Raw genomic sequence first — 18,530 nt, forward strand, 5'->3', positions numbered from 1 at the left:
TAAATTACAGACTCCCTGAATCCAAGATTAAGAACTAGTGACTTAGATAAAAACACGAAAGGCACACTTAATAAATCTGTGGATGCCCTCCTCCTGGGGAGAATGATTACTATGTTGTACAACTCAAAAATGATCTCAATAGCCTGAAGCTGAGCTAAAATCAACAGGAATGGAGAGAAAAATCCAGATTTAAAAATATAGTGTACATGTTGCCCGTGCAGAAACCTTAGCTGGGCAAGGGGAGTAGGTGAGGTCAACCTGAAGTAGTTATCTTTGGATCTCTCCTTTGAGTGCTCTTCCTGGCCATCTGGTGTCTTATTTTCCAAACACCCAGGATTCTCATGCATCTACTAGCTCAGTGGCCCACTCAGCTCTGCATCCTTCAGGCAGAATTCATGGCTCAGGAGCTACCTCTACCCTTGGCTCCACTTTATTTTTTAATTTTTTACAGCTTTTATTTGACAGAGAGAAAGTGAGAGAGTGAATGCGAGCATGAGTGGGGGAAGGGCAAAGGGAGAGAATCTTCAAGTGCAGATGGGCCTCCATCTCAGGACCCTGAGCTGAAATCAAGAGTTGGATACTCAATCGACTGAGCTTCCAGACACCCCCATTGACCCCATTTTAAAAAGCAGCTTTTCTGTAACCTGTTCTTGTCTGTCTGGATCTTTTATCATCCAGTAATGTCATTTGGATTGATAACAGGTTAGCTCTCTTTTGAGTATTTACCTTTTAAAAGGAGGCCCTTGAACACAGGCCCTTAACTCAAAGAGTCTAAATGGTGGCATTTCAGGCACTGGAACAATCCCAAGGGGAACTATTTCTGGAAAAAGGAGCCTCTCACATCAAACCATGTGGGTTACTATCTACTTTACCTACTCGTAAGGGCACTCTGGGTGAGTTCAACTTTCATCTCCATCTCCTTAGTGTCCTACTAGCATATCCATAATACACCATGTATTTGTGATAAATCCAAGACTCTGTAAAATATGAAATCACAGCAAAATTTTCACTAAATTTTACTTGGGCAGGACAATGGGCTCGTGTTAAAGAGCTTTCCATCAAGGGAACAAAGCAAAGGTGGATCAGAAAATAAGTATTGGAATACATCATTACCCAAACATTCTGATTAAACTTCAAATTATTTCAGCATTAATTCTCATTCAGAGAGGGTACTACCTGATTTATTTTGCCGCGGAGAGTTAAAATTTAAGTAGGTGGTCCCAATCAAATCCCATGGGTTTCTTAACAATTTACTTCTCACTACCCAAAACGATTTTCAGGAACTTCTCTCATCTCTTTATGTACTTAGCAACGAGGATATGCTAAAGTCAACAGAACAGCTGTTTTGACTGTAGGTCCTTATTCTCCTCAAATTCATCTGTTTATTCAGTCATCCACTAGACATTGAGTGGCAACTGTAAACCAGGTACTACTGTGGCTGGTATTACAATGGTGAGCAGAATCAGAGCTAGCTCCTGTCCCTAAGGAGTTTGAAGCCTTGCTGTGACAAGTTCTTTTTTAAAAAAATTTTTTTTCAATTTATTCATGAGAGACACAGAGAAAGAGGCAGAGACATAGGCAGAGGGAGAAGCAGGCTCCCTGTGGAGAGCCTGATGAGGGACTCAATCCCAGGACCCTGGGATCAAAACCTGAGCCAAAAGCAGACACTCAACCACTGAGCCACCCAGGTGCCCCACTGTGACATGTTCTTGCACATCATCAATAGTAGTGTGTTGATGGCAGGCGAGGAAGGCTGGAATTTGTACTGCATGGGGGAGGGCCTCCAAATTATAGCAGTTTATGAGGAAAAACGATGAAAACATAGTAATTCCTGACCAATAGCTAAGAAATCATGGATATTGATAGCTTCAATGTCCTTCAGAGTACCAGTCAACCTTTACCACCAATACTGTATGCTGAGAAGTTAGTATTTGCAGCTCTCACCCTGACCTCTGTGAAACTCAGGTTTGATGAATTTTCAGTAAGAAAAGCTAGAAGAAGGGCACTTGGGTGGCTCAGTTGGTGAAATGTCTGCCTTTGGCTCAGGTCATGATCTCAGGGTCCTGGGATAGGGCCTGCATCAGGCTCCCTGACTCAGTGGGGAGTCGGCTTCTCCTTCTCCCCTCTCCCTCCGCTTGTATTCTCTCAAATAAGTAAATAAAATATTTTTTTAAAAAGAAAGAGAAGCTAGAAGAGCTAGAAGGGAGCTTTGAGAGAATAGCATTCGACCTTTGTCAACTGCAGGACACTGGTAGTAACATACTCAATGGCTCACTCCTGACCATGATGGCGTGGGGGGTAGGGGTAACAGAGAATTATCTGCTTAGTTGGGGACCCAGGAAGAGGTTAAGTGAAGTTTTAAAAAGTTGGATCATTCCTATTTATCCCCACCCAATCCCCAGAGGAGACTCCCTGAGTGAAGAGAGAAAATTATCTACCTGAAATTATACAAAATTGACTAGATCTCAAGTTCTCTGATTCCCAGTATAATGCTCTTTCAACAGCAACACATTAATTTCAATGAAACAAACCCAAAGTTTTAGTATTACATGACATCTCTGTGCTGGAAAATGGGTTAGAGGGTCTTATGAAAGGCTCAAACCAATCAATAAAAAGTCAATAGCTATTTCTGAAGCTTTGGTTTCAAAGGGACAAGACAAAACAAAGATTTCGAGATGTTAATGAAGGTTCCAGGAAACCAAAAACAATCCACCCAGAGCTGAGAAGGCCTGGCAGAAGGGGAAGGGGAAGGGGAAAGGAAAGGGCTTAAAACTAACAGGTTGCTATCAAAATGCCACAGTACTTTCCATTTGGTCCAGTTTTTGACTAGAGGCAGACAGAAAATGGAGCAGGATCCAGGAAAGCTAGATTCCTCTAGCTCTGGGTTTCTCAACTATAAAATGGAGATAATTTTTGGCTTCTTAAAGTTTGCAGTGGAGAATGATAAATGATAAATATTTATAAACTATAGTGTGGTAGAAACCACATCCCCTGATGATGAGTTCAATATTCTTTCTTCTCTTGACGATTCTTAACATTTTGGGGGAGTCACAGATCCCTCTAAGAATCTGGTGAAAGCTACAGAACCCTTTTCCCAGAAAAACATACATACAAATTTCTGCAATTTCAGGCAGCCAGAACTGTGAAGCTGGGGCCACAGAACCCAAAGTAAAGGGCACCCAGATCGTATCAGACTTGCACCCAGATGGATTTGGGGGTTTGAGAGTATAATCGGATATGGAAACAGAAAGCAAACACAGCCATGTCATGACTTCATTATAGTCAGTATAGTTAAGAAACTGGGGAATCAAAACACAGGGGTCATACAGTCAAATTGCTAAGTCAAAGATTATGAAGTAAAATGCTGATTTAGGGAGGGAGGGGCAAGATGCCTGAAGAGTAGGGTCTCCAAATCACCTGTCCCCAACAAATTACCTAGAAAACCTTCAAATCATCCTGAAAACCTACGAATTCGGCCTGAGATTTAAAGAGAGACCAGCTGGAATGCTACAGTGAGAAGAGTTCGCGCTTCTATCAAGGTAGGAAGACGGGGAAAAAGAAATAAAGAAACAAAAGGCCTCCAAGGGGGAGGGGCCCCGCGAGGAGCCGGGCTGAGGCCGGGCGAGTGTCCCCAGGACAGGAGAGCCCCGTCCCGGAGGAGCAGGAGCTGCACCAACCTTCCCTGACAGAAAGGCCTCCCGGGGAATTGGAGCAGGATCCCCAGAAAGGCGGGGATGCCCTCGGGCTCCCTGGGACAGTAACAGACACCTGGGGCGCGCGCAGGAGAGTGCGCCGAGCTCCCTAAGGGCTGCAGCCGCACGGCGGGACCCGGAGCAGCTCGGAGGGGCTCGGAGGCGGGGCTGCGGGGCTCCGGGAGCAGCTCAGCGGCGGTGGCTTGGGCGGAGGAAGAAGCTCCGCGGAGGGGGCTGCGCGGCTCCGGGAACAGCTCGGAGGGGCTCGGGCTGCGGCTCCCCAGAGGGGGCTGCGGGGCGGGAGCGCGAATCCAACAGCGCAGGCTCCGGAGCACAGGGCGCCGGGACACAGCCCAGGATCCGGCCTCCCCCCGGGACAGGCAGAGGCCGGGAGGGCCCAGGACAGCAAGGACGCTCCTGCCTGGAGCTGAGCAGATCAGCGGCCCCGCCCAGGAGCCTCCAGGCCCTGCAGACGGAGAGACCCGGAGCTACTGCGGGGGCGGGGGCCGAATCCAGGTTCCCAGAGCTGCCCCCCCCCCACTGTGGCTGTTCCTCCTGGGGCCTCACGGGGTAAACAACCCCCACTGAGCCCTGCACCAGGCAGGGGCAGAGCAGCTCCCCCAAGTGCTAACACCTGAAAATCAGCACAGCAGGCCCCTCCCCCAGAAGGCCAGCCAGACGGACAAGTTCCAGGGGAAGTCAAGGGACTTAAAGTACACAGAATCGGAAGATACTCCCCCGTGGTTTTTTGTTTTGTTTTGTTTTGTTTTTGTTTTGTTTTGTGCTTTTCTTTCTTTCTTTCTTCTTGATTTCTGATTGCTTCCCCCACCCCACCCTCCTTTTTTTTCTCCTTTCTTTATCTTTCTCTTTTTCTTCTTTTTTTCCCCCTTTTTTTCTTCTTTCTCTTTTTTCTGTTTCTCTTTTCTTTCCTTCTCTCTCTTTTTCTCCTTTTCCCAATACAACTTGTTTTTGGCCACTCTGCACTGAGCAAAATGACTAGAAGGAAAACCTCACCTCAAAAAAAAGAATCAGAAACAGCCCTATCTCCCACAGAGTTACAAAATCTGGATTACAATTCAATGTCAGAAAGCCAATTCAGAAGCACTATTATACAGCTACTGGTGGCTCTAGAAAAAAACATAAAGGACTCAAGAGACTTCATGACTGCAGAATTTACATCCAATCAGACAGAAATTAAAAATCAATTAAATGAGATGCAATCCAAGCTAGAAGTCCTAACGACGAGGCTTAACGAGGTGGAAGAACGAGTGAGTGACATAGAAGACAAGTTGATAGCAAAGAAGGAAACTGAGGAAAAAAAGAGACAGGCAATTAAAAGACCATGAGGATAGATTAAGGGAAATAAATGACAGCCTGGGGAAGAAAAACCTACGTTTAATTGGGGTTCCCGAGGGCGCCAAAAGGGACAGAGGGCCAGAATATGTATTTGAACAAATCCTAGCTGAAAACTTTCCTAATCTGGGAAGGGAAACAGGCATTCAGATACAGGAAATAGAGAGATCCCCCCCTAAAATCAACAAAAACCGTTCAACACCTCGACATTTAATAGTGAAGCTTGCAAATTCCAAAGATAAAGAGAAGATCCTTAAAGCAGCAAGAGAAAAAAAGTCCCTGACTTTTATGGGGAGGAGTATTAGGGTAACAGCAGACCTCTCCACAGAGACCTGGCAGGCCAGAAAGGGCTGGCAGGATATATTCAGGGTCCTAAATGAGAAGAACATGCAACCAAGAATACTTTATCCAGCAAGGCTCTCATTCAAAATGGAAGGAGAGATAAAGAGCTTCCAAGACAGGCAGGAACGGAAAGAATATGTAACCTCCAAACCAGCTCTGCAAGAAATTTTAAGGGGGACTCTTAAAATTCCCCTTTAAGAAGAAGTTCAGTGGAACAATCCACAAAAACAAGGACTGAATAGATATGATGACACTAAACTCATATCTGTCAATAGTAACTCTGAACGTGAACGGGCTTAATGACCCCATCAAAAGGCGCAGGGTTTCAGACTGGATAAAAAAGCAGGACCCATCAATTTGCTGTCTACAAGAGACTCATTTTAGACAGAAGGACACCTACAACCTGAAAATAAAAGGTTGGAGAACCATTTACCATTCAAATGGTCCTCAAAAGAAAGCAGGGGTAGCCATCCTCATATCAGATAAATTAAAATTTACCCCGAAGACTATAGTGAGAGATGAAGAGGGACACTATCTCATACTCAAAGGATCTATCCAACAAGAGGACTTAACAATCCTCAATATATATGCCCCGAATGTGGGAGCTGCCAAATATTTAAACCAATTAATAACCAAACTGAAGAAATACTTTGATAATAATACACTTATACTTGGTGACTTCAATCTAGCTCTTTCTACCCTCGATAGGTCTTCTAAGCACAACATCTCCAAAGAAACGAGAGCTTTAAATGATACACTGGACCAGATGGATTTCACAGATGTCTACAGAACTTTACATCCAAACTCAACTGAATACACATTCTTCTCAAGTGCACATGGAACTTTCTCCAGAATAGGCCACATACTGGGTCACAAATCGGGTCTGAACCGATACCAAAAGATCGGGATAGTCCCCTGTATATTCTCAGACCATAATGCCTTGAAATTAGAACTTAATCACAACGAGAAGTTTGGAAGGACCACAAACACGTGGAGGTTAAGGACCATCCTGCTAAAAGATGAAAAGGTCAACCAGGAAATTAAGGAAGAATTAAAAAGATTCATGGAAACTAATGAGAATGAAGATACAACCGTTCAAAATCGTTGGGATGCAGCAAAAGCAGTCCTGAGGGGGAAATACATCGCAATACAAGCATCCATTCAAAAACTGGAAAGAACTCAAATTCAAAAGCTCACCTTATACATAAAGGAACTAGAGAAAAAGCAACAAATAGACCCCACCCCCAGCAGAAGAAGACAGTTAATTAAAATTCGAGCAGAACTAAATGAAATCGAGACCAAAAGAACTGTGGAACAGATCAACAGAACCAGGAGTTGATTCTTTGAAAGAATTAATAAGATAGATAAACCATTAGCCAACCTTATTAAAAAGAAGAGAGAGAAGATTCAAATTAATAAAATCATGAATGAGAAAGGAGAGATCACTACCAACACCAAGGAAATACAAACGATTTTAAAAACATATTATGAACAGCTGTACGCCAATAAATTAGGCAATCTAGAAGAAATGGACGCATTCCTGGAAAGCCACAAACTACCAAAACTGGAGCAGGAAGAAATAGAAAACCTGAACAGGCCAATAACCAGGGAGGAAATTGAAGCAGTCATCAAAAACCTCCCAAGACACAAGAGTCCAGGGCTAGATGGCTTCCCAGGGGAATTCTATCAAACGTTTAAAGAAGAAATCATACCTCTTCTACTAAAGCTGTTTGGAAAGATAGAAAGAGATGGAGTACTTCCAAATTCGTTCTATGAGGCCAGCATCACCTTAAACCCGAAACCAGACAAAGATCCCACCAAAAAGGAGAATTACAGACCAATATCCCTGATGAACATGGATGCAAAAATTCTCAACAAGATACTAGCCAATAGGATCCAACAACACATTAAGAAAATTATTCACCATGACCAAGTAGGATTTATCTCCGGGACACAAGGCTGGTTCAACACTCGTAAAACCATCAATGTGATTCATCATATCAGCAAGAAAAAAACCAAGAACCATATGATCTTCTCATTAGATGCAGAGAAAGCATTTGACAAAATACAGCATCCATTCCTGATCAAAACCCTTCAGAGTGTTGGGATAGAGGGAACTTTCCTCGACATCTTAAAAGCCATTTACGAAAAGCCCACAGCAAATATCATTCTTAATGGGGAAGCACTGGGAGCCTTTCCCCTAAGATCAGGAGCAAGACAGGGATGTCCACTCTCACCACTGCTGTTCAACATAGTTCTGGAAGTCCTCGCCTCAGCAATCAGACAACAAAAAGACATTAAAGGCATTCAAATTGGCAAAGAAGAAGTCAAACTCTCCCTCTTCGCCGATGACATGATACTCTACATAGAAAACCCAAAAGCCTCCACCCCAAGATTGCTAGAACTCATACAGCAATTTGGTAGCGTGGCAGGATACAAAATCAATGCCCAGAAATCAATGGCATTTCTATACACTAACAATGAGACTGAAGAAAGAGAAATTAAGGAGTCAATCCCATTTACAATTGCACCCAAAAGCATAAGATACCTAGGAATAAACCTAAACAAAGAGGTAAAAAATCTACACCCTAAAAACTATAGAACACTTCTGAAAGAAATTGAGGAAGACACAAAGAGATGGAAAAATATTCCATGCTCATGGATTGGCAGAATTAATATTGTAAAAATGTCAATGTTACCCAGGGCAATTTATACGTTTAATGCAATCCCTATCAAAATACCATGGACTTTCTTCAGAGAGTTAGAACAAATTATTTTAAGATTTGTGTGGAATCAGAAAAGACCCCGAATAGCCAGGGGCATTTTAAAAAAGAAAACCATAGCTGGGGGCATCACAATGCCAGATTTCAGGTTGTACTACAAAGCTGTGGTCATCAAGACAGTGTGGTACTGGCACAAAAACAGACACATAGATCAATAGAACAGAATAGAGAACCCAGAAGTGGACCCTGAAATATGGTCATCTAATATTCGATAAAGGAGGAGAGACTATCCATTGGAAGAAAGACAGTCTCTTCAATAAATGGTGCTGGGAAAATTGGACATCCACATGCAGAAGAATGAAACTGGACCACTCTCTTTCACCATACACAAAGATAAACTCAAAATGGATGAGAGATCTAAATGTGAGACAAGATTCCATCAAAATCATAGGAGAGAACACAGGCAACACCCTTTTTGAACTCGGCCACAGTAACTTCTTGCAAGATACTGCAAGAAGATACTTTGTGGGTACAAAGGCAAAAGAAACAAAAGCAAAAATGAACTATTGGGACTTCATCAAGATAAGAAGCTTTTGCACAGCAAAGGATACAGTCAACAAAACTAAAAGACAACCTACAGAATGGGAGAAGATATTTGCAAATGACATATCAGATACAGGGCTAGTTTCCAAGATCTATAAAGAACTTATTAAACTCAACAGCAAAGAAACAAACAATCCAATCATGAAATGAGCAAAAGACATGAAGAGAAATCTCACAGAGGAAGACATGGACATGGCCAACATGCACATGAGAAAATGCTCTGCATCACTTGCCATCAGGGAAATACAAATCAAAACCACAATGAGATACCACCTCACACCAGTGAGAATGGGGAAAATTAACAAGGCAGGAAACCACAAATGTTGGAGAGGATGCGGAGAAAAGGGAACCCTCTTACACTGTTGGTGGGAATGTGAACTGGTGCAGCCACTCTGCAAAACTGTGTGGAGGTTCCTCAAAGAGTTAAAAATAGACCTGCCGTACGACCCAGCAATTGCACTCTTGGGGATTTACCCCAAAGATTCAGATACAATGAAACATCGGGACACCTGCACCCCGATGTTTCTAGCAGCAATGGCCACAATAGCCAAACTGTGGAAGGATCCTCGGTGTCCATCGAAAGATGAATGGATAAAGAAGATGTGGTTTATGTATACAATGGAATATTACTCAGCAATTGGAAACGACAAATACCCACCATTTGCTTCAACGTGGATGGAACTGGAGGGTATTATGCTGAGTGAAGTAAGTCAATCGAAGGACAAACAGTGTATGTTCTCATTCATTTGGGGAATATAAATAATAGTGAAAGGGAATATAAAGGAAGGGAAAAGAAATGTTGGTTAATATCAGGAAGGGAAATAGAACATAAAGACTCCTAACTCTGGGAAATGAACTAGGGGTGGTGGAAGGGGAGGAGGGCGGGTGTTGGAGGGGAATGGGTGATGGGCACTGAGGCGGACACTTGACGGGATGAGCACTGGGTGTTTTTCTGTATGTTGGTAAATTGAACACCAATAAAAATTAATTAAAAAAAATAAAATGCTGATTTACCCTGAATATCACAGAAATTCACTCAATTTGTAGATTCCCTCCAATACTTACACTTCTTCCCCCCACTCTTCCTATTTACCTACATCTTTCATCTTATATTCAGGTAAGCTTTACAACTGAAATTCTCATATTTCTGGAGTTCATTTGGAAGCAATTGTAAAACCTGCCAACCTTTAATCAGCTTCATCTTTACTGGGTTTCCTATACGAACCGATAACAATCTGATCAACATCCAGGGCCATTCGTATCCTCATAATATACTTTATATTTATAAAATGCCAATAGCCCACAAATTAACTGAGGCTTGGTTCCACCTGTTTTTTATTAAAGAACTGAGATCAGTTTTCTTTCATACCCATGAAGCCAATTATCTCAGACAATAAAATCAGTGTTTATGAAGAGTAAATGCCTTAAGACCTAACAGGCCCAATTAGATTAGATACAACTTTACTCTCTATTCACTGCTAAAAACCACTGGAAAGAAATTATTTCCCATTGTCAATTCTATCCTTGGCATTCAATAAACAAACACTTAGTTCCATAAGAAGACACTTCCCTGATTAATATTTATAAAGCTCAGCACTCAACTATTTATGTAAAGGTTTTACATTATCAATGACACTGTTCGTGATCACAAAACTCATTTCAGCTACTGGTCGTTAAGTCGCTGACCCACAATTAAAGCAAGTTTGTGGGCTCACTAGGATCACTTATTTCAAGCAATATTTGCAGCATGAGATTCAAATTAAACAAATAATTTGAAGAGTCACTTGGAGTTCATTAGATTTTATGACTAGTAATCATTTACATTATTTCCCTAAATTGAGATCAAGGTTACACTTATTTTCTTTTGCTCCACATTTAATTAGCAATTCAGAAGATTACTATTTTTAAAGATTTTAGCTGCAGTTCAAGCTTCACTAGTTTTATTGACTTCAGAGCTAGCAAAAACTGAGAAATGTATTTATGAAGGATTTCAAGGCTCACATGGGTGTCTAACTGATTTGAAAGGGAAACTGGGAGATTCTCTAAACATTTTATTTTTTGTTTCTGAAATACAAATCAAAATACATTTTTGTTACATACCATGTTAACAAGTTTGATATTTCTTTCCAGTACAGGATGACTTAATACAGATAAAACTTTCATTTTAAAAACAATACATTTTTATTTTGGAGGGAAAGAGCTCATTAAAAAGATACATGGGTACACAGGCTCTTATTTTTCATTATTTTAGTGTTTATGAATTCCAAACTTGCATGCCCCCCCAACTGAAAATTTGGTCCTTTAAAATATGTATGTATTCCTCCCGTAACAAAAATAAAACAAGCGAACTGTTGAAAGAAACACAAATTTTTGGTATAGGCCCCTGAGTGGGCTTGAGAAACAAGTTAGAATGTGTTTCAACTGGACATTCAAGAACTACCTAGAAACATGGGACAGAACAAATGGCCTGGGGCTACTGGGGTGTTCTGCCTCAGGGGGGAGGGTGCCAACAATTCACAGCAGCCACGGAACCACTAACGCAAAATGAACCAAAATTCGGCATGGAATAATACACAATAGTAGGACAATCTCAAGAGTCATTCAATGCCTGGAAAGCTAGTTGTAAGCTCAGAACAAATACCTCAGCAGGAACCATATTCAACACACTTATATGAGACTTTGAAGATGCAAAAACTTTATCGTTCACAGATGATGGCTTGTGCACAATTACGTTAGTTTCCAGAACATTGGGGAAAAACCACAAAACATATATAGCAAGAATAAATCCAAGCTGCTTAACCTTCCACCATTCTCTTGAGTATTAAACCCAGACCACCTTTGGCCACTTGCAGGGGTGTCTTTTCTTCTTTATTCTCAATGTAAATGCTTGCTCCTTGTGACACCAGCAGTTTGGCTTCTTCCACTCTCTCCTCATCACAGGCTAAGTGTCTGAAATTGAAGGACCACAGAGACTGATTACTCCTGGCCAATTTGATGTGGTGAGGACTTCCTGAAAGGTGGTCTGAACTGCGTATTATTAGGGAGTATAACATCAGAATATTTAATCAGGAATATGCATGGGGAAGGCTGTTCATAAGCTAAAATTCAGTGGAATGGCCTTACGGTACCAGATCATAAATCAGAATTCTGGACACACCACAGTCGAAGAAGGGATCTACATGTCTGCCTAAGAACAACTTCCATGTTTTCTGGAGAGTAGTTTGTACCAGATACACAGTACTTCAGGGCTACAGTTTAGAAAAGCCCCAACTCATAATTTGCTGATTGCAATTTGTGTGGTTGAAATTTTAGAAAAGCCATTTAAAAGGTTTCATCTCATTTGCTCCTTATATCTACCTTGAAAGAGAACATGGAGGTATTATCGACACTTTACAGTTGAAATTGTGACAGAGGCTGATGTCTTTACCTATGCCAACAAGGCTGAGCAGTAATCAAAGGGGGAAACCTCGCCAGGCACTTAGGGTTTATCAGGCAAGGCACTAGGTACTTTACATCATTTTATTTAAGCCTCACAACAATCTAGTGAGGAAGGAATTATTCCCTTCATATTACAGATGAGGAAATTGAGGTTCGGGAAGTTAAGTTACCTTTCCAAATTACTTAGTGTAAGTATTTAATATAGTTGGATAAATGGCTGAGTTGGAATTGAGTAAACAGCATCTAGCTATCCCTAAATCCCAGGCTCTTCCTGGGACCCCGACGTGCTTCACTCCTAGGTTTCTTCCTTGCTGCGGAGAAAAGAGCTAGAATGCATAAGTCTTTCTAAACAGAGTCACTTGGACCTAAAGAAAAGATCTTTAAAAAAAAAGAGTTAAGAAAACAATGCTTGAAAAAAGACTGAATCTCTCTTTAGACAAAAAAGGAGACTCAAAGTTTCTGGTTCAAAAAAGTTACCACTCACTACGGAAGAAAAAAAAGTAGCCATGTCTTGCAGGAAAAAAATACCAAGGCAGAGGATAGCCTCAGGTCATAGGCATAAATCAATTCCAGATGGATCTGAGTTAAATGAAGAACAGTAACTCTCAACCAAAACCAATGTAATATTTTTTAAAAAGCCTGCAATAAAATACAAGTAAATATTTAACTAATTTCAGGTTGAGAAAGGACTTTCCAGTCATAGGGAAGATTAATAGGTTTGACTACTTAGAAGCTGAAAAAACTTCTGTTCTTTTAAAAAAAATAATGAACGCGAAAAGACAAACCAAGAAAAATAGTTTTGATTAACACAGCAAGTTAATATTTTTAGTATGTGAAGTCGAGAACACTGAAGAAAAAAACACGGAAAATAAATTAGTTCCCTGAAAGCAGAGAAAAGGACACAAAAGGTTATAATTTAGAGAAGAAATCTAATTAGTCGTAGGCATTAAAAGACGTTTCACATTGCTGTTAATAAAAATGCAAAGTACAAGTTTGAAATACCATGTCTGATAGAACAAAAGGATATTTTCAGTGTTGGTGAAGGGTTAATAGGCACTCTCAAACTGCTGTCGGGAGGGTAAATAATATAACTCCTCTGGAAGCAATCTGGCAATATATAGCAATAGTCTTAAAATGTGTGTGTGTGTGTGTGTGTGTGTGTGTGTGTGTTGACTCAGCAGTCCTACTTCTAGGGGTCTATACTAAGGTAATAATCAGCAACATGGCCAAAGATTTTTGTATGAACTTGGTCAATGTAACATCATTTATACACGTGGAAAACTCAAAAGAGCTTAAGCATACAGTAAGAGGAATAATTAAATTCTGGCACATCCACAAAGTGGAACTGTATATAGTCATTCAAAAAAGTTTTAAAAATATTTAATAACATTGGGAAGTGCTCACAATATACTATGAGGTTAAAGGAACAGGATGGAATTACATACGTTGTCCGATCCCAATTTTGCAAAAATTTTTTAATGCGCACATTTGCATACAGAAGAATGGAGAGGAAATAGATTAAAATTACATGGGCAATTTTCATTTTTATATGTCTGTACTTTCACATTTTTTGTTATAAGCATGGAGTATGTTTATAAGCAGAATAAAAAAAGAAATGATGTATAAGTATTAGTGCAAGTGGGCTGTCAAGGAGAGTACAAATGATTGCTACTTGTCACTTACAGAGGAGTGTTACCCTCAGTGTCTTGGATATTTGTGGATGCTTTGTAGTACAGAAGGATATGAATCATCTTCAAGTTACCCTTGGCTGCTGCGCGGTGCATTGCCGTGGCCTCATAATGGTCCTTAGCATCTGGATTAGCTCCACCTTCCAGTAACATGACAGCAATCTGGAACCATGGAGAACAAGGCAGACGTCTAGTTGTGTTCATGTACAGGATTAGAACTCAAGAGTAGCTGCCAGAGAACAGAATCCTACCTCGTGCCTGTTTTTAGAAGCTGCATAATGCAGGGGAGTACAGCCATTTTGGTTGACGGCATTCACTTGGGCACCTTTACCCAGAAGTGCTTTTACAATCTCATCTCGGCCAGCAGACGCAGCAATATGAAGAGGAGACCAACCTGCCTATGAAAGAGGTAGGCAGTATAAGAGCCAGGGGTGAAAGGCATAGGGATTAATGCTGACATCTAGGCAGGGTTTACAAAAAGCGGGGCGTGAATGGTTTTAAAAAAAATAACCTCCTTTTCCCCCTCATTAAACACTGCAGAAAATTGGGAAAGCAGATGTAGACACAAGGAACCACCCATAAGGCCGTAACACAGAGATAATGATCTATGAGAGTAATTCTAATGTTTTCAAATTGGGATTATATGACATAAAGTTTTGTGAGTTGCCTTTCTCACAATGTCCACTTCTTTTATTGTGAGAATTTTCTATCTCCTTCTTTGGATTCTTAACTTTATTGGTTGCATATTATTTTATTTTATTATATGGGTATACCTACTGTATTCAACCATTCCTACACTGAATTGTTTTTATTGCTTTGCTATTATAAATAGTACTTTGGTGAGCAAAGGAATTATTGCTTACAAAACGTTTCTATTCTTATTCTTTCATCAAGTTTTTTAAAATTTTATTTATTTATTTAGGAGAGACACAGGCATAGACAGGCAGAGGGAGAAGTGGGCTCCCTGTGGTGAAGCTGATGTGGGACTCGATCCCAGGACCCCGGGATCACAACCTGAGCTGGAGGCAGATGCTCAACCACTGAGCCACCCAGGTGCCCCTCTTCCACAAAGTTTTATCTTAATATAACCAATACCGTTATAATAAATCTCTATATGACAACAACAAAAGGATATCCAGGCCCTGAGTATGTGTGTGTGTGTGTGTGTGTGTATAATAAAAAGCTTTCCAACATAATATAAAGAATTTTAGTCTTGCAGCCTTAATCCGCATGTTAATAAATTATGAGATATGAGTGGCAGAACTAACATTCTAAAATAATGCACCCACTAGACCTGTGCAAGGTCACCAAGGCCCTACTGTAACTGCCCAGTCATAAAGTTTACAGGTTTTTTTTTGTGGCTTAATACTCAGTCCTCGGTAAACACCACTCTGGAGTCTAAAGATAACTGGGCACTTATCAAATCTGCCTAGGACTCACATCATCTTTATCATTCACTGGCACTCCAAGTTGCAGCAGGAATTCAACAATTTCTGTATGTCCGGCTGAGCATGCCCAATGCAATGCGGTTCTGCTGTCCTGCATAGGAAACAGAGAAGACAGACTATCAATATTCTTGAAGAGAAATAGAAGGCAAGAAAGCAGAAAAAGTTAATATTGGGGCCAGCAAAGCTATAGTTTGGAAATAAGAAATGGAGAGCACTGGATCCTCAGGTAGGAAATCTTAAACTGTGTTACTTACTGTTAAGAGAGACCAAGGTTTTACTAACATGGGGGGGATAATCTATTGATAAATACAATTCTGGGCAGAATACAGCCTTGAAAGCAGTCAAGCACGAAACTGAATTCACTGCTTTGACAGAAACAGAGCTTTGGGTATTTACTGTTACATTATTGCTGTTCTTTTATGGGAGGCACTGTGCTAGAAATTTTGCAGTCATCATCTCATTTAATCTCAGTGGTCCCACATAGTGGACATTATGCCCATTACAGGTGAGGAAATTAAGACTCCTCAGGGTAAACAGCCTGTCCAAGGTCACACAACTAGTAAATGGTGAAGCTGAGCTACAAACACCTGTCTGCCAATTGACATTTCTAGATGCTCTGGAAAGAATAAATGAATCTTATGGGAAAGATATGTTCATAAAACTCTTTGAGATTATCTACATAATTGTTTAAAATATATACCACACACAAAATTAAACAGCAACACCACTTTAAAAAAATAATAAGGGATCCCTGGGTGGCGCAGCAGTTTAGTGCCTGCCTTTGGCCCAGGGCGCAATCCTGGAGACCTGGGATCGAATCCCACGTCGGGCTCCCGGTGCATGGAGCCTGCTTCTCCCTCTGCCTATGTCTCTGCCTCTCTTTCTCTCTCTGTGTGACTATCATAAAAAAAAAGTTTAAAAATAAATAAATAAATAAATAATAAGCTTGTAGTAGTCATGTTTCTCAAAGAGAATTTCTTTTTTGCAGGGACAGCTGTACTTCTTAGTTCTATGGAAAAGAAAGTGGTACTTTCAACTTTATTACAAAAGAATTTCAAACACAGATGGACTGCAATAGAAACCCACATGCCTTTCACCTAGATTTACATTTTGCCATATTTGTCTCACCTCACTTCCTCGATAAGGTTGTTTTTTTTTTTTTAAGATTTTATTTATTTATTCATGATAGAGAGAGAGAGAGAGAGAGAGGCAGAGACACAGGCAGAGGGAGAAGCAGGCTCCATGCACCGGGAGCCTGACGTGGGATTCGATCCCGGGTCTCCAGGATCGCGCCCTGGGCCAAAGGCAGGCGCCAAACCGCTGCGCCACCCAGGGATCCCTCTCGATAAGGTTTTTAAAAACAAATCCTAAGTATCATGATTTTTCATCCGTAAATATTTCAGTATCTAAATAAGGATGTTGTCCTCCATAGCACTAAGCCATTATTACACCTATCAAAAGTAACATTAACTCCTTTATGACATCTAAAACTCAGTCTGTATTGAGATTTCCCCAGTTATCCCCCAAATGTTTTTTAATAGTTGTCTTGTTTCAATCCCTACAAGACCCATAATTTGCATATGATTGTTGGTTCTTAACTCTCTTTACCTTGAATAGCTTCCTTGTTTTATGCCATTAACTTGAAGAATACATTAAATCTTATTTTGACATTATTTAATTAAATTTAAAGTATTAAACATTATCAGACCATAATGAAGGTAAATTAGGTAAAGGTAAAGCCATTTTCAAGTTGAGCAATAAAGGAAAGTTCCAGAAAAAAAAGGTCTACTGACTTCTACTCTTCCCAAAGACATAAAATGGATTTTTGTAAGTCCCTGACAATGTCTCACTAGTGCTTAGCATGGTACTTGTCACATAGAATGCAATCTATAAATATTTGTTGAATTGGTGAGGTCACTGTGAATCTTTCTAGAACACTCGGGATGAAAGCATGAGGGTCCTTTGAGTAGAAACACTTCCCAGAGTCCATTCACTTTTGTTGGGCCTCTGCCCAGGAATGCCCATTCACTCCGCCAGGAAAATCTCACTCCTCCATCAAGATGTAACCAACCTTCCCTCCTTTGCAAAACTTTTTCAATGACCACAACATTCTCCCTTCTAAGGGAGATTAAATCAGGGCCTGCCATTCTACGTTCTGAAAGTGCCACGTGAACTTCTCTCCACAGCAGTCACCACAATTTGTTACCGGACATATTATTTGGGGTTACTTTATTAAAGTCTGCTTCTTCCCCTTGATTGTATCCCCAACTCCTAGCAAACTGCCTGGCACAGAACTGGCGTTCAGTTACACATGTTTCATGGAATAAAACTACCAGTAAAAAAATAAATCCATTATAAACAACAACAACAACACCTTTCCCCCTTACGGGTAGCGCAAAGATTGAGCATTTCTGAGAAACGCGGTGAACGTTCTAGAACTATTCAAAATTCAGCGAGCTAAATATCGCTCCCCCTCCCCAAAATATTTGTGGTTTGCGGGACTAGCTCCTGCCGCCCTGATTCCGAGTCCTGAGGTGACCCCGGGAAAGGATGGGGAGGCGGGGGCGGGAATCTGGCCCTTAAGTAACCGGCCTCCCTTGGGCCGGGCTAGGCAGCCACGTTGGGCCTCGTTGACGCCATCGCCTGCCCGGAGGCCCCAGAGTCGCTTTACCTGGTCAGTTCTAGTAGCCAGGGATTTATCTTCCAGGATCCTCTCTTTCAACTCCTCCAGCTTCCCGCCATAGGCCAGGTTACAGACCATTAGGTTAGACACACATCCCTCCATTTCGCTTTCCCAGAACCTCGGTGAAACTCGACCAGCGACGGCCTCACGTCTCCAGCTACGACTGCCAATCAAAAGAGCGGCAGAGTTCCACCAATCACTGATCTTCCTTGTTCCTTTGCTTCTTTCCCATCGCAGGGCGCCTCTGGGAGTTGCAGTTTGAGCGTAGCTCCGGGCGGAGCGGTGCCTTTACCGTTCTCACAGACGCTGCCGCTAGCAGCGCGGAACTACAAGTCCCAGGGTCCCTTGCGGCCGCCGTAGTCAAGTGCCGGGTGGAATTGGCCCAGGATGACAGCTGGAGAATGGAGTCAGGTACGGGGAGCGGCTTCGTATGGAACCGGGGTGGGTGGTCGCTGTTGGGCCATTGAGTTGGCCACGAGAAACGGGTGTGCGGTCCTGGCAAGAGAGTTACATGAGTCTGAAGGTCCTGTCCCACGGGGGCCCTGACCTGCAGTGGCAGG

General features: G+C 41.5%; 2 protein-coding genes across 4 annotated transcripts in view; one reads left to right on the forward strand and one right to left on the reverse strand.

Annotated features, from left to right (window-relative positions):
• Positions 1-10,631: 10,631 nt before the first annotated feature.
• Positions 10,632-18,127, reverse strand: PSMD10 (proteasome 26S subunit, non-ATPase 10). Of its 2 annotated transcripts, none has more exons than XM_041740067.1 (5): positions 17,959-18,127; positions 15,280-15,378; positions 14,091-14,237; positions 13,835-14,001; positions 10,632-11,662 (listed from the first exon to the last, which is right to left on the reverse strand). In XM_041740067.1, the coding sequence occupies exons 1-5, from the start codon at positions 18,070-18,072 to the stop codon at positions 11,509-11,511; spliced, it is 681 nt and encodes a 226-aa protein (XP_041596001.1). In that variant the 5' UTR covers positions 18,073-18,127; the 3' UTR covers positions 10,632-11,508. The 2 variants fall into 2 exon arrangements, with proteins under 2 accessions (XP_041596001.1, XP_041596002.1); XM_041740068.1 differs by having other exon boundaries at positions 11,523-11,662; positions 13,914-14,001; positions 17,959-18,126.
• Positions 18,128-18,262: 135 nt separating this feature from the next.
• Positions 18,263-18,530, forward strand: part of ATG4A (autophagy related 4A cysteine peptidase) — a 55,476-nt gene continuing 55,208 nt past the window's right edge. The window contains exon 1 of one of the 2 annotated variants that reach the window (XM_041742289.1): positions 18,263-18,381. In XM_041742289.1, the coding sequence (XP_041598223.1) occupies positions 18,372-18,381 (10 nt within the window). In that variant the 5' untranslated portion in view covers positions 18,263-18,371. The remainder of the gene's footprint in view (positions 18,382-18,530) is intronic. The other variant, XM_041742290.1, reaches the window with a different exon arrangement.

This window comes from Vulpes lagopus, chromosome X, assembly GCF_018345385.1.
Source record: "Vulpes lagopus strain Blue_001 chromosome X, ASM1834538v1, whole genome shotgun sequence".
In the NCBI taxonomy this organism is placed as follows: Eukaryota; Metazoa; Chordata; class Mammalia; order Carnivora; family Canidae; genus Vulpes; species Vulpes lagopus.